General features: G+C 41.2%; 1 protein-coding gene across 1 annotated transcript in view; it reads right to left on the reverse strand.

Moving 5' to 3' along the window:
• Positions 1 to 9,917, reverse strand: part of LOC138756372 (sodium-dependent organic anion transporter-like) — a 30,430-nt gene extending 20,513 nt beyond the window's left edge. Inside the window, exons 1-2 of the mRNA XM_069922880.1 lie at positions 9,510 to 9,917; positions 2,486 to 2,625 (exon numbers count right to left, since the gene is read on the reverse strand). Coding sequence (XP_069778981.1) covers positions 2,486 to 2,625; positions 9,510 to 9,889 — 520 coding nt within the window. The 5' untranslated portion in view covers positions 9,890 to 9,917. The remainder of the gene's footprint in view (positions 1 to 2,485; positions 2,626 to 9,509) is intronic.
• Between the last annotated feature and the right edge of the window lie 4,168 nt (positions 9,918 to 14,085).

Consider the following 14,085-nt stretch of genomic DNA (forward strand, 5'->3'; position numbering starts at 1 on the left):
TAAAGGCAAAAGACCTACCAGTGGCAAGGTGGCAAGATGTGTTACCGGAGGCCTTACACTCCACACGCTCGCTGTTGTGTACCACCACTAACACGACACCTCATGACCGTATGTTTTCCTTTTTGAGGAAAGCCGTGACAGACACGGTGCTGCCTAGATGGTTAATGACATCCCTAACAAGACTCCCCGGCATGCTGTGACCTTGTCATGAGCCTGTGTCTGGAATGGAGCTCGCTGTGCCCTTTATTAAAGTGTCTCTGCAAGGTGCTCATAGCCTCTTGATAGGACTTAGCATCCTGTATAAGGGAGTACAGGCGATCCCTCAGCTGCGCTAACAGTAGCATAAGCATTTATTCCTCCGATGCCCCATCAACCCCACGTAGTTTAAAAAACACCCCTGCCACCAGTTGAAGTGAGTGCTTGCCCTGGGGGTACTGGGGTCCAATTCCAGTCTGTCTGGCCTCAGCACCTGGCTGAACTTGAGTCTCTGATTCTATGGCAGTGGGGGCGCATACCAAGCCTGACCCCTTCCCCACGTGGCCACTCGATCCTGGGGAAGCATGGGTGCTCTCTGGGGAGTAGGGTTAACTGGGTTTGTCTCTGGGGGAGCGGGCTGTCCTAGCGGTCCTGGTGGTAGATCGAGATCGGGAGGGATACTTGCTGTACAGCTTCTGCCCATGCTTATCGCAACCCTTGGCTATCAAGCAGGAGCTCAGTGGGGTGCGTGGCTGGACCCAGTCCCGGAGAGTTTCTTAACAGGCAGGGCTCTGGGCCATTCTTTACCTGCTCCCAGGTGCTTCTGTCCCTCTCACAGTCCTCGGTCTCTGGGCGAGTCCCTCTCTCTGCCATGGCTTCGGTCCTGCAGCTCCCTGCCTGGTCCGTAATAGGCTGCACGTGCGTGGGGGTCATCTCCATTTTCGGATCCTTAGACCTGGTTTCGGTGGAGTCGGGAGCGAAGTCGAGGACAGGAGTAGCTTCCATCCCAGATATAAATCACTCTATTAAATTGCGACTGACATCAACCATACGAAGCAGAGTGAAGGTTAAATGCAGGCTTCAATAGAGTGATATACACAGCTAGGTCTTGCCTCTGTTCATGCCCAGGTCAGAAGGAGGAGCATGAACTCCAATCGGCTTTATATACAGGGTCATCAGGTGGCCCCTGATGACCTAGTGGTGTAATGGCATATCATCGCAATTTCAGCTTGGTTTTGGCATATTCCATGAGAGAAAAGGAGAATGTACAATAGCTCCATCAAGGATCAATAAAAATAAATGTAGTAGGGAAAAAAAATTACTGAGAACCAGACTGATTCCAAAATGTTCAGTGAAGTAAAATAGGAAATAAGAGAAGCAAAACGAACATTAAAAAATTGGCTGAATCCAAAGTATTTTGAAGGCATCTTAACTGGAAAAGAGCTCTCAGGGGAGAGGTGCTTGCAATCTCTCTGACAATCAACAAGGTTTCGTTGTCTCCTTCCTCAGAGGTACATCTGTACTAACCCCATACTCTATTTCCCTTAATATCTAAAAATCATTTGATCTTTGTCTTGAATATACTTGGTGAGTATGCATTCACACCCTTGCAAATAGATAACTCCAAACATTCAACATCCTCATGTGAGAGATGGGAAAACTGATCTAAAATTATGAACATGAAGGAAACTAAAATTCATGCATCAGTTAATGGCTGTAACCAGTACAAACAGGATGAGCTTGGGAATTAGGATGCAGGAAAGCAGAGTCAGCACGATTAACATAAGAATCTTCTAGTCTCTGTGACAAGATCAGTGAGCCACCATATAAGATAAGGAGCGGTAAGGAACAATAGAATGTAGGAAGTTGAGGTAGTCTGGATAGACAGAAGTGCACCAAGTTCTACATATCTAATTAGTTAACCTTACACAGATTTACAAAGTTATACATATTAAATTAGTCAACCCTAGACAGGATGAGCCAACTCTACATACCAAGAGACTGTAGCTCCGAGAATCAGGAAGGTGTGAATAAGGACAATAACTGAAGGGACACCGACAGGATACCCCCTGGTCCACCAAGTATACTGAAACTGCACGTAGGCAGGAAGGATTGCCTCTGCCAAACCCATCCAGGGGGCAGAAGAATGTAAGGGGGAGGATATTCTGATACTGAAATTTACTGTATAAAAGTTGGGTGAGCCCCAGTGTATGTGTGTCTTCCCAGGGTAAGGGGAAGCACCCAACTTTGCATTGTTGTATAATAAATGTTCTTTGTTCTCAATCTTTGTCTCGAGCAATTTCTTTAAAGGTAATTCTGTTTCTAACACTCAGCATGAAGAAACCTCTTCTCCCGAATGGCTAACCTCTTATTTTGGCAAGGTGGACCTTATTTCAAGACTTGGCAGCCAGTGGAAGCATTGTCCTCACTTCTACCTTGTCAAACCCTCTACAAATGTAATTTGATTTATTCTACTATTGCAACAAAATAAGCAGACGAATTTCATTACCTATGTGTTTGTAAGGTACTTCTATCATGCACAAGATCCTGGTATCATTGACTCCTTGTGTCAAGAGGGGTGAGTAGATAAAAAGATTCAAAGGCATTAAACCAGTGGCCAGGATTGTAGAGAAAACCGTCATGAAAATACTGCAAAAACACAAAGTGGTTATTATTTACAAAACAGCAAATCTGATTGCTAATCCATCTTTAGCTTAAAGAATGGAGTCTGAATTTTGCAAATAAAACACGGCAAGCTGCCAGATAGAGTATACTGCAAATTTAAAGAATGAATAACATGGTAACACAATTTTCAGGAAGTTTCAGATTAAGCTTGTCAGCACAAAGATCTCAAATAGATATACTTGCAGAGTTATTCAATGGATATGCAGATGAATAAGAAAGATTTTAAGTCATTATCCTGACATACCAAAATAGTCAAAAATACCCACAGACTAAATTACAAAAGACCAGGCAATTCTTTTTCATGTTTTCTACAATTGGTTTTAGAGCTCAGACACAGACCTAATTAGGTTAAAACAAACAGTGATTCCATGGCTACTTGGGGATAGTCTGACAGACTTCTTCTGTATATTTGAGGTGTTTGAGGAGGCAGGGGGTAGCTAATAGAGAGTGAATAGGATGGCCCTTGTGAGGTGATGGGAAGATGGAGAAGGAGACAGAACTACATTGATATTTCCTATGAAAGGGGGGTGGGGGGGGGAGGGGAGGAGGTGAGAAAAGGAATTTGGCCAACAGTTTGTGGTGGGTGGGGTGGTGGGAGTTTATTGAGGAGAGGAGATTACAGGATTGTGAGGAATGCAGATCGGGAGGCTTCTTGGAAATCAGAGGGTTAGCTGTAGGCTTCCTGAGTTGCTGCAGTAGTAAAAGCCCCAGCACAGTAAGGCCCCAATTCTCAAAGGAGAACAACATGACGAAATGTCATTATCTTCAGGTAATGATCAGAATTTTGAAATTTTTGAAAGTGATGTAAAACAGCTTGAAAAAGCATTTTATTGTGTTTCATTCATGGGGGAAAAATGAAATTCATTTGCAGCATGCTCAAATTGAAAACATTATTTTAAAAGGTTGAAATTATTAGACTGAACTTTAGTAGTGTGACAGCCAGCTTTAACCTACATATAGACTAGATGAATAAATTTGCAGAAATAAGGAGGAAGATGAACTTACGAGATATTAGAGATTCTTTTCTCAATTGTTATGTTGGGGAGTGAGCTAGTTTAGACCTCATTTGTGAGATTAACAATGTTGTTGTCAAGGGACCTTTTGGGGAAGGTTGGCATAGAGCAGTAATTCTCAATTTTTTTTATTGGCCATGCTCCCCGCCCGAGTCGGGCGGGCGAGAGACTGGCAGCGCGAGTCGGGCGTATGAGGTGGGGAGACTGGCAGCGCGATTCGGGCAGGCGAGTGGGGGAGACCGGCAGTGCGAGTCAGGCAGGCGAGAGACCGGCAGTGCAAGTCGGGCGGGCGAGGGGGGAGCGGCCGGCAGCACGACTAGAAGTGGGTGGGGGTGGATATGGCAGCACAATTTGGGTGGGCTTAAATCTGGCTTTCCGAAATCCAGAAAAATCTGAAATTTGGAACCCTCAAGGGTTCACACACACACACACACACACACACACACACACACACACACACACACACACACACACACACACACACACACACACACACACACACACACACACATACATATACAGGTACACAATCCTTTATCTGGATTGTCTGATCTCAGAAGCTAAGCAGGCTCAGGACTGATCAGTACTTTGGGGGGGGAAGGCCCTCTAGAAAGCTGTAGGTTTCTGTGAGGGGTGCTGGATAAAGTGGCGACTCTCTGTCTGCCTTAAGGTAGAGAAAAGTTAAAGAATTTTATGCTTGTAACATTCTAAATGTACAGGTACACTATCCTTTATCTGGACAGTGTGTTCTGAGTTTCGAATTTCCCCAGATTTCGGAAAGCCATATTTAAGCCTACCCGAATTGTGCTGCCGCATCCACCCCCATCCCCTTCCAGTCGCGCTGACATCTCCCCCCCTTGCCCGCCCAACTTGCGCTGCCGGTCTCTCCCCCTCGCCCGCCCGAATCGCTCTACTGTCTGCCCCCCCCTCGCCCGCCCGACTCACGCTGCTGGTCTCTCGCCCACCTGACTCGCACTGCCAGTCTCTCCTCACTTGCCGGATTTTGGAGCTTTCCGATTTTAGATGTCCGGATAAAGGATTGTGTACCTGTAGTATTATGTGACAATAATGGAACTTTACCTTTTGCATATATATGTATTCCCTTGAGGCTAAAAAAAAACAGGGAATGTGATGCTTCCTTAGCTAATGAGAGAGTAAAAAGATAAAGTTAAATCCAAGAAAAAATGAATAAAGTTGTTGGAAGCACCAATAGGCAAATTAGAAGTCAAAGAAAGATCAAGAATTTGATTACAACATAGAATCATAGAACATTACAACCTAGAAACAGGCCCCGACCCTTCTAGTCTATGCCAAACCATTTTTCTGCCTACTCCCACTGAGTAGCACCCAGTCCATAGCCCTCGATATGCCATCCATGTCCTCATCCAAAGGCAAGATAAAATATGAATGGAATGGAACAAAAGATAAACATACTGTAAGTATGCAAAATGGAAAAGAACAGTGAGGACAAATCTTAACCCCTCACAGAGATGGAAAAATTATAATAGGGCAGCAAAATGAAGCAATTATTTTACAGCTGACTTCACAAAGGGAGACATACAAACCTGCCAGGCATATAGAAAATTAAAGATCTCATAAGAACTTATTCATTCAAGATCATCTGATCTTGAATGAGGGAAAATGTCCATGATCTTGATGGATGGCAGACCACGCTTAAGATGGCTTACATATGCTTCTTATTTTTTATAGTTCATTTGCTACCATTCAGTGGCGACTGAGGATCATTTTTTAATCTCACACTGCAACTCCTATAATCTTACCATTTTAAGTTTTAACATGCATTAAGACCATTCCTACCAGCTAATCTATGCATATACAAGATAAAATTAAAACAAAAAGATGCTGGAAGCTAAACAGGCAGCATCTATGGATAGAGAATTTCAGGATGTGGGCCATCCTTCAGAAATGGAAAATATTCAAGAGGCTTTAGAACAATACCAGGGATGTCTCTGATATTAGACCATAACACAATAAGGCATAGGAGTGAAAATCGGCTATTCAACCCATCGAATCTGCCCCACCATTTAATCATGAGCTGATTCATTTTCCCACAGTCTCCCTGCCCATCCTTCTCCCCATAACCTTTGATGCCCTGGTGGAAGACAGGTTTTTTTTAATAAATACTTTATTTATTCAACAAATATAATGTCAAAATTAAGAATATTATACTATAAGTACATAATAAAGTATTAACAAATACATGCTGAAACTCTATTTATAAAAACTAAAATACTAAAATCTAAAAACTACAAAAACAACTAACCCCCTATTAGCCCAACCTCCCCCCAAACTAATCTAATCCCAAAACTAAAATATAAGTTATTTAATTATAAAACGATTACAAGTAATTAAGTCGGATTGCATCAGTTGACACTCAAAGACCTCAAATACATCATAAAGTTGTTATATTGTTATATTTTTAGGGAAAACTTCACTGATCAAAAAAGAAATTAATAAAATCATAATTTTAATGTCATTATTTTCACATACAGAGCCCAAATTTTCAAAAATAAAGAATATTTATCCCTTAAATTATATGTAATTTTTTCTAATGCAATACAGCGTTGGATTTCAGCATGTCATCTATCTTAATGTTAATGAATCATCGGATTTCCATGTTACAGTCACACATTTCCTTGCTATTACTTAAGCCAACTTAACAAACTTTAATTGGGAATCTGACAACAATAATTTAGGAGTAACATTTTAAATTTTCCTAACAAAAATAATTCAGGGTTTAAAGGAAAATTCACTATCTGTTGTAGAAATTTACTAAAAGAAACCCAAAAAGGGTTATTTTTGAACAAGACCACATGGAGTAAAGAAAAGTTCTAGTTTCTATTCGACATCTAAAACAATAATCTGATAAATCTGATCTCCATCTATTCAGTTTCTGAGGAGTAATATACAATTGATGTAAAAAATTAAAATGAAGTCATCTATATCGTACATTAATAGTATTTGTCATAACCTCTTTACAAAAGATTTGCCAGATTTGTTGATCTATTATCGTGTCCAAATCCCATTCCCATCTTTCTTTTGAATTAAACAAACCTACTTTAGGTGTCTGTTCATGTAATAATATATATGCAATTGAAATAAACTTTTTAATCATTCTATCCACCACAATTTGTTCCAAATTTGAAAGATCTTTTAAAATCATTTCCAGTCCTAATTTCTCTCTCAAGTAAGGCTCAATTAAAAATAATAAAATAATGCATTTTAAGGTATACTGTATTTAATCATTAATTGATCAAAAGACATCAATCTATTATTATCATAACAATCCCCCAGATTAGAAATTCCCTTGTGATACCATATTTTTAAAAAAGAATTATCTTTTGAAAAAAAAAATAGAGGATTTATTAATGGTGTTTTTAATTTTAAAATATTAAATATTTAGCAAAATCAGTTTCTAATTTAACTTTATTCCAGATGTTCAACAAATATTTTAGTATCAGAGCTTCCTTATCTATTACATTGGATTTAAAATCCCATTTATTAATAAACTCATCTGGTTTAACTTCTCATATCTTACTTAGTTCAATATTAGTCTAATTTTAACAAACAAAAAAAACTAAAAATCTTAATTGTACTGCCCTGTAATAATTCTTAAAATTGGGAAGATGTAGTCCTTCTTGTTCATATTTTTAATTTTTCTAATGACTTTCTTGCAATCTTTCTTTTGCAAAGAAATTTCCTAACTTGCTTATTTTAAAAAAATTTTTGGGGTAGAGATATAGATAAAGTTTAGAATAAATATTGAAGTTGTGGAAAAATGTTCATCTTAATACAATTAATGTAATGGATAGAAGACAGTTTATTGAGATTAAATGAATAAAAGGATTGTAACAAAAGGAGGAGGGGGTGGTGTAAGTTATAAGGCATGCTTGTTGGTAGCTAGGGAAGTGCCAGCTCTAGAGATTGTGCCCCTGGTTACATTTTGTAATCTTGCTTGGTTCAAAACAAATTAGCTGACTGGAGGCACAAGTGGGAATATCAAAATCGTCCAGAACTGGTGAACACAATTTTGGGATCATAAGGCAACAAGGGGTACAGTGCATGTATGATTCTATTCCTGGAGCATATACAAGGCATGACAGAGCAGAGGTAGACAGGTTTTTTCCCATGGTGGAAGAGTCTGGGACAAGAGGGCACAACTTCAAGATTGAAGGTCGTGCGCTTAGAACAGAGATGTGGAAGGATTTCTTCAACCAGAGGGTGGTTAATCTGTGGAATTTGTTGCCACAGCTGGTTGTGGAGGACAGCTCGTTGAGTGTATTTAAGACAGAGATTGGTTGGTCTTGATTAGTTAGGGCATCAAAGGATATGGGGAGAAGGTCAGGCAGTGGGGCTGAGTGGGGAAATGAATCAGCTCATGATTAAATAGTGGAGCAGACTCAGTGGGCTGAATGGCCTATTTCTTCTCTTATGTCCTGTGGTCTTATTGAGATGCAATGTAGGAGACAAAGGACACAGCATAAGTGTGTGGAACAATCATCGTCTTGGTGTGGTCCCACCAAGTGAAAACTCAATTGTGGCAATGACTGAGACCACAATTTCACTTGGGAAAAATAGTTTGAACCCTACAACTGTAGGAAGAGAAGGAAAGAGATGATGTAGAATTGGACTCTCTCCTGACAGATGGGAGATTCGGTTGGGAAAGCTGAAGAGGAAGAGAAGTGGAAGTCTGCTGCAGCATTAGACTGGGAGTCTCAAATATGGTGGAGGGAGATTGCTTGAGTGTCATGGGTAAGTACAAAGAAAATTCTAAATTATGAGAATATTTCAACAAAATACATCTATTTATACACAGCACATATAAATTTTTATCAATATTAGAATTTTTTTTACAATTAATACACTGACCAAACCTATCAATTATTAAATATTTAGCAAAATTAATATTTTACAATAAAGATTAAGTTTATTTAAGGCTTGAAAGGTATTTGTTGCTCTATGATTTCAGGTAATTTCATTGTCATGCTGCATCTAGGGAGGAAAGAAAGAGTTTTGTTGAGTTTGAAAGCAGCAGAGATTACAGGTGAGGCACTGTGAATGAAACTCACAGTGCTCCATTTGAAGAGATAAGGAGAACTAATAGGAGGAGCCACACTTACTGTTCCTTGAGGGCACTCCAACCAGGCAGCATTAATGACTATTAGTCCCCTCCCTGTCTGTCTTTCTCTTTCCCTATCCTTCTGTCTCCTTTCCTCCAGCTGTCAACCCCTTCCCGTTCAATTCAGAGCTACTCCCTTCCCCTATCATTTCTCAGCTTTTTCCTCTTCTGCCTTCCACAACCCCACCCAACCCCCCCCCCCCCCACCCCTCCCATATCTGCCTTCTCCTGCTTCTTCTTCCCTCCTCTCCTCTCCCCATATTTTTATTCAGGCGCCTGCCTGCTCTTTGATCATACCTTGGCGAAGGGCTCAATCCCGAAATGTTAGTTATCTCCCAAAGCTTCCTATAGATGGATGCTGCGTGACCTGCTGAGATTCTCCGGTACTCTTACATTTCCCAGGAAAACCCCTGCATCTGCAGACTTTCCTGTTTAACAAAGCTGGAGAAACTCAGCTGGTCAAACAATGTACTTTATATAGTAAAGATTAAAAAATACATAACTGATATTTCGAGCTTGAGCCCTTCATCACGGTATAACTTCATTGTTTCCTTGTTAGTCACACAAAGCACTTTGGTGATATCAAAAGTAAACCCAAGGCAGCTAGATTTTTACAGAAAGACTGTGCAGAAAAAAGATACAAATGCTCATGCCTTGATTAATGAAAGGTAAAGTAGAAATCTGTAACCACTTACCTGAGATCCATATCTCCATCTGTCCAGTAGCTCATTACATTAGATAAGATTCCTCCAGGACAAGATCCCATAACAAGTACAGCAATTGCTGGTGCATACTTCAAGTGAAAAGAAGTTGCGAGGGTAAATGCAATGAGGGGCATTAATGCAAATTGGCAAACGAGACCTACAGCTAACCCCCATGGCCTCTTAAAATGACACCACAGCTTCTTCAAGTCAACAGTGCAGCCCAAGGAGATCACAATCAACAGGAGAATGGCATAAAGTGGCACACTAACAATATTCATAATTCTCTCATTAAATTTGTCATCAGCACTTACATTATTTTCATTGCCAATAGTACTATTCTCACACTTTTGAATGTTTGCCATATTTCCCATTTTCTCTTTCTCTGCTATGCTATCTTGCACTGGCTTTGTGCAGCAAGTTTTAGAGTTAGCCCTGTGTATTTATTTATATAGGAAAATCCAAGCAGATGTGTCTACGTAAAACTGAAATGCGTATTTATCTTGGAGAATCTGATATTGTGCAATTATTAACCTCTTAGAGTCTAAAACATGCAATCCAGATGGGCTCCAATAACAAAACTTGGTCGTGCAGTCTTTTAAAATGCCATTTGGTAATAAAACTTATTTAATTCTCCAGAAATGCCAGCTGTGCATCATACCCAAAAGCAGTGTCCATAATGTCTGGACAAAGAGAATTAACGTAATTAGCTGCAAATATTTCTGTGTCCCAAATGTACTTCTTTCAAAAACAGATGTAGTAGAGATGATCGTGTAGGCGTGATTGCCGACCTGTGATCATAGCAGGTGCAGTTTGCAGTCATAAGTTCCCAGAACTTGAATGGGGGCATGCAGAAAGTTGTTATAACAGAGTAGCCAGAGCTCAAATTGGTCTGGGGCTTCAGGCAATTGAGGATCAATGTCTAACTTGTCCAGTCTCAGCAACTTGTCCATTGCGGGTTAAAAAAAACTTTATGGTAATAAAATATCAATAACGGCAAAAGACTGAAGTTACGAGATGACAGGTTTTTATTTCCATAAGACTGGATACGAGTTATTTCTGTCCTGATTCTAGGATTCGTACTGAAGGAAGGACTCAGGCATAATTGCCTTTATTGGGGAATTCCAGGGGAAATTCAACTTGAAAATGACATTATTAATAATGTTCCTTCTTAGTTTATTCCTTGCAGTTGTGGGCTTTAAGTATTGAATGATGAAATTATGCAGTGCCAAAGGACGTTGCTTGGCACATAATACCTGCTGAGTGATCCAACACATTTCCTGTGAGCTCAGTTGAGGAGACCCTTGGGACCTGTCATAGGCATTGATTTTATACCACACATTACATGTATACATGCAGTTTTCTTTTGATTAAATCCTGCTTCAAATTCATGCCTAGATTTTCCTTAGATTTCCTCTCTTCCAAGATAGTCACAAACCAATAGGTTTATTAGGTTTCTGAATGCCTTAATGTACCACTGGTAGACTGTCTGCTGTATGTCAGGTAGTTTTACCTCCTCTGACTTCCTCTGTTCCTTTGGTCTGGGCCACTGGTTGCCCTTGCCCCAGCCTCTACACATTGCCACTGGCAGGCACAATTAAGTATTTGCTGTTGGAAAAACTCAAAGTGGGTTTTCCAAATCCTGCTAATCAGCTGTGTGGGCTTAAAATGGGAACATAAGAAATAGGAGCAGGAATCGGTCATTCAGCCTGTCAAGTCTGCTCTGCCATTCAATTAGCTCATGTCTGATCTGATGATGGCTCATCTCCACCTACCTGCCCTTTCCCCATATTCCTTAATTCCCCTACTATGTAAAAATCTATCCAACCTTCTCTTAAATATAGTCACTGAGGTAGCTTCCACCACTTCAATGGGCAGCAAATTCCATAGATTTGCCACCCTATGGGAAAAGGAGTTCCTCCTCTTCTCCATCCTAAATCAACTTCCCTGAATCTTGAGGCTATGTCCCCTAGTTCTAGTCTCCCCACCAACAGAAACAACATACTGTATCTACCTCTATCCTAACTATGCCTTTCATATTTTTATTTTTTTCTTTTCTTTGGCTTGACTTCGCGGACGAAGATTTATGGAGGGGTAAAGTCCACGTCAGCTGCAGGCTCGTTTGTGGTTGACAAGTCCGATGCGGGACAGGCAGACATGGTTGCAGCGGTTGCAAGGGAAAATTGGTTGGTTGGGGTTGGGTGTTGGGTTTTTCCTCCTTTGTCTTTTGACAGTGAGGTGGGCTCTGCGGTCTTCTTCAAAGGAGGTTGCTGCCCGCCGAACTGTGAGGCGCCAAGATGCATGGTTTGAGGCGATATCAGCCCACTGGCGGTGGTCAATGTGGCAGGCACCAAGAGATTTCTTTAGGCAGTCCTTGTACCTCTTCTTTGGTGCACCTCTGTCTCGGAGGTGTAAGGTAAAAACATCATGAGTTGGGACCGGAGAAGGAGTCACCCAGTACTAAGTAGTAACAGGATGCAGGTGTGACCTTGTACGCTCAAGATAAGTGTGGCAATAACAAGAATGATGTGCAGCAGACTAACAGAGAAGGGTATCAACAGCTTATTCATTGGACAATGTAATGGTATGATAATTTACTAAGTACGTGTCCTGAGGTATAAAAAAAACACCACTTGCTGATATCGTTAGACTGTTAGTTGCAAGTGTTACAATCCGGTAATAAAGAACCTTGATTTCCACTCAGTCTGGTGTCTGACTCATTCATTCTCGAACAAAGCAGACCTAACAATTTGGTGACCCCGACGTGATGGGTGAGTGGACACTAGACGACGGATTCTGTTTTTCTTGACAATCATCTCAGCCAGCTGACAAAAAGGTCCAGAGAAGCCTGTTTTAACAAAATTCTCTCTCTTAAAATCTTTATGATTGTCAGTAAGAACTGGAGATCGGACAAATTAGACGATCATAATTGAAGGTCGTCACCTGCCAGGATTGTAACACGTAAGTGTTTACAGACAAAACTATAAAAGTCCTTAAGGTGTTTTAGTGACATTTGATAAGTGCTTCGCCGACAAACTACTAGAGTTTAAAAAGTCTTTATTGTGACGTTGCAAAGTCAAATAGAGTGAGAAGGTGGTCTAAGAACAATTGGGGACCTGAGTTTTCTGCCCTAAACCGGTTATTAAGAGGAGAAATCTCCCACGTGAAGGTTGGGTTTTGAAAGAAAACGAAGGTTCAGGCTTATTGGTCTCAATTGTATAAGACTCGCTTATAAATGTCTGGTAGGTATGATAATGTCTGTACACTTGAAAACTTAAGAATTTATTTCCCAAATTCGCCGTGGTGGAATACCACAGCGGACATTAGAGACCTTGAGACGACAAAAAGAGTACTCGGAGATGCCTGCCTGGTGAACAAGGGCGACGACCAAAGACTGCAAAAGCTGTGTCCGGATCAGGTAGGAGATATCAATGAAAAAGTTGACAGAATCTTAAGAGACACACGGTTTATTCTTAATATTTTTGACAAGTTAAGTGAAGGTATTCCCAGCATCACCAAGGAGATACAGTTACGTAAATTCATAGATTGGTACAGGGAAACTGGACAAAAATATAGCCCAAAAACTTGGTTTCCTAGTTGTAACCTAACTTTCAGACCTCTTTGGGAAAACAGAGAGTGGAAGACGAGCAATCAGAGTATACAGGACAGTCTGACGTCCACCGGAGGACCAGACTTGGAGACTGTTTCACTAAAAAACTTTTGTCATCCGGCCTGCAAGGAGACATTTTTAAAGGCGATTTTTGTTAACATAGATCCTCTAAACGGACAAGAACCTAAATTAAGAGAGGCATTAGGAAGCGACCCCGCAGCAATGGCAGCACAGTTGCCTGCTAAGACCTTTGACCAAGTTATTAGGGAAATTAATCAGGAATTAGAGAAGAGAAATACCAGTAAAGAGGCATTGGAGAAACAAAGAATTCTCCGAAAATGTGTAGATCGCTGGAGGAAGATGGGGTGGTTACCCAGGAGTGCCGAGATGTTCCTGACAGGTGAGGGAAACAAAATTCTAAAGCGTAGGGTCTTAGATAAGCTGGAGGAAACAAAACACAGAAGGGAAATAAAAGTGCCTGTTTCCGGTTTCCAGCCACGAAGTGTCCGGGTTTGCTCTCTCCCTCCCTCCTTTCCCCCTCCCCCCTCTCTCTTCTCTCCCCCTCTCTCTCTTCTCCCCCCCCCGCTCCTCTCTCACCCACTCCCCCTCCCAATCTCAATATGTGGCGATGCTGCCCTGAAATCCCCAGGTGGGGCAGGGCAGAGAAATACAATTTGGTTTTAATTTTGTGCCCACAATTCCAGCTCCGCATCAAATGGGATCCTGTTTTATCCTCTCTCCCTCCCTCTTTCCCGCACCCCCACCATTGTGGGATCAGAGCAGACGTTGTGGGCTGACGTGTAGCTCACTCGAGGTGGGAGGGAAGGAAGGAGTGGTGGTTCCCAGTGGTGGGAGACCCAATCTGATCCAGACCAGTGATCACAGGATGAGAACCTTTTAAAGGTGTAACCATGAAACGGAAGTGTTAATCTGAAGACTTTTCTCCCAGTGGGGCCAGTG

This window comes from Narcine bancroftii, chromosome 3 (genome assembly GCF_036971445.1).
Source record: "Narcine bancroftii isolate sNarBan1 chromosome 3, sNarBan1.hap1, whole genome shotgun sequence".
Lineage (NCBI taxonomy): Eukaryota > Metazoa > Chordata > Chondrichthyes > Torpediniformes > Narcinidae > Narcine > Narcine bancroftii.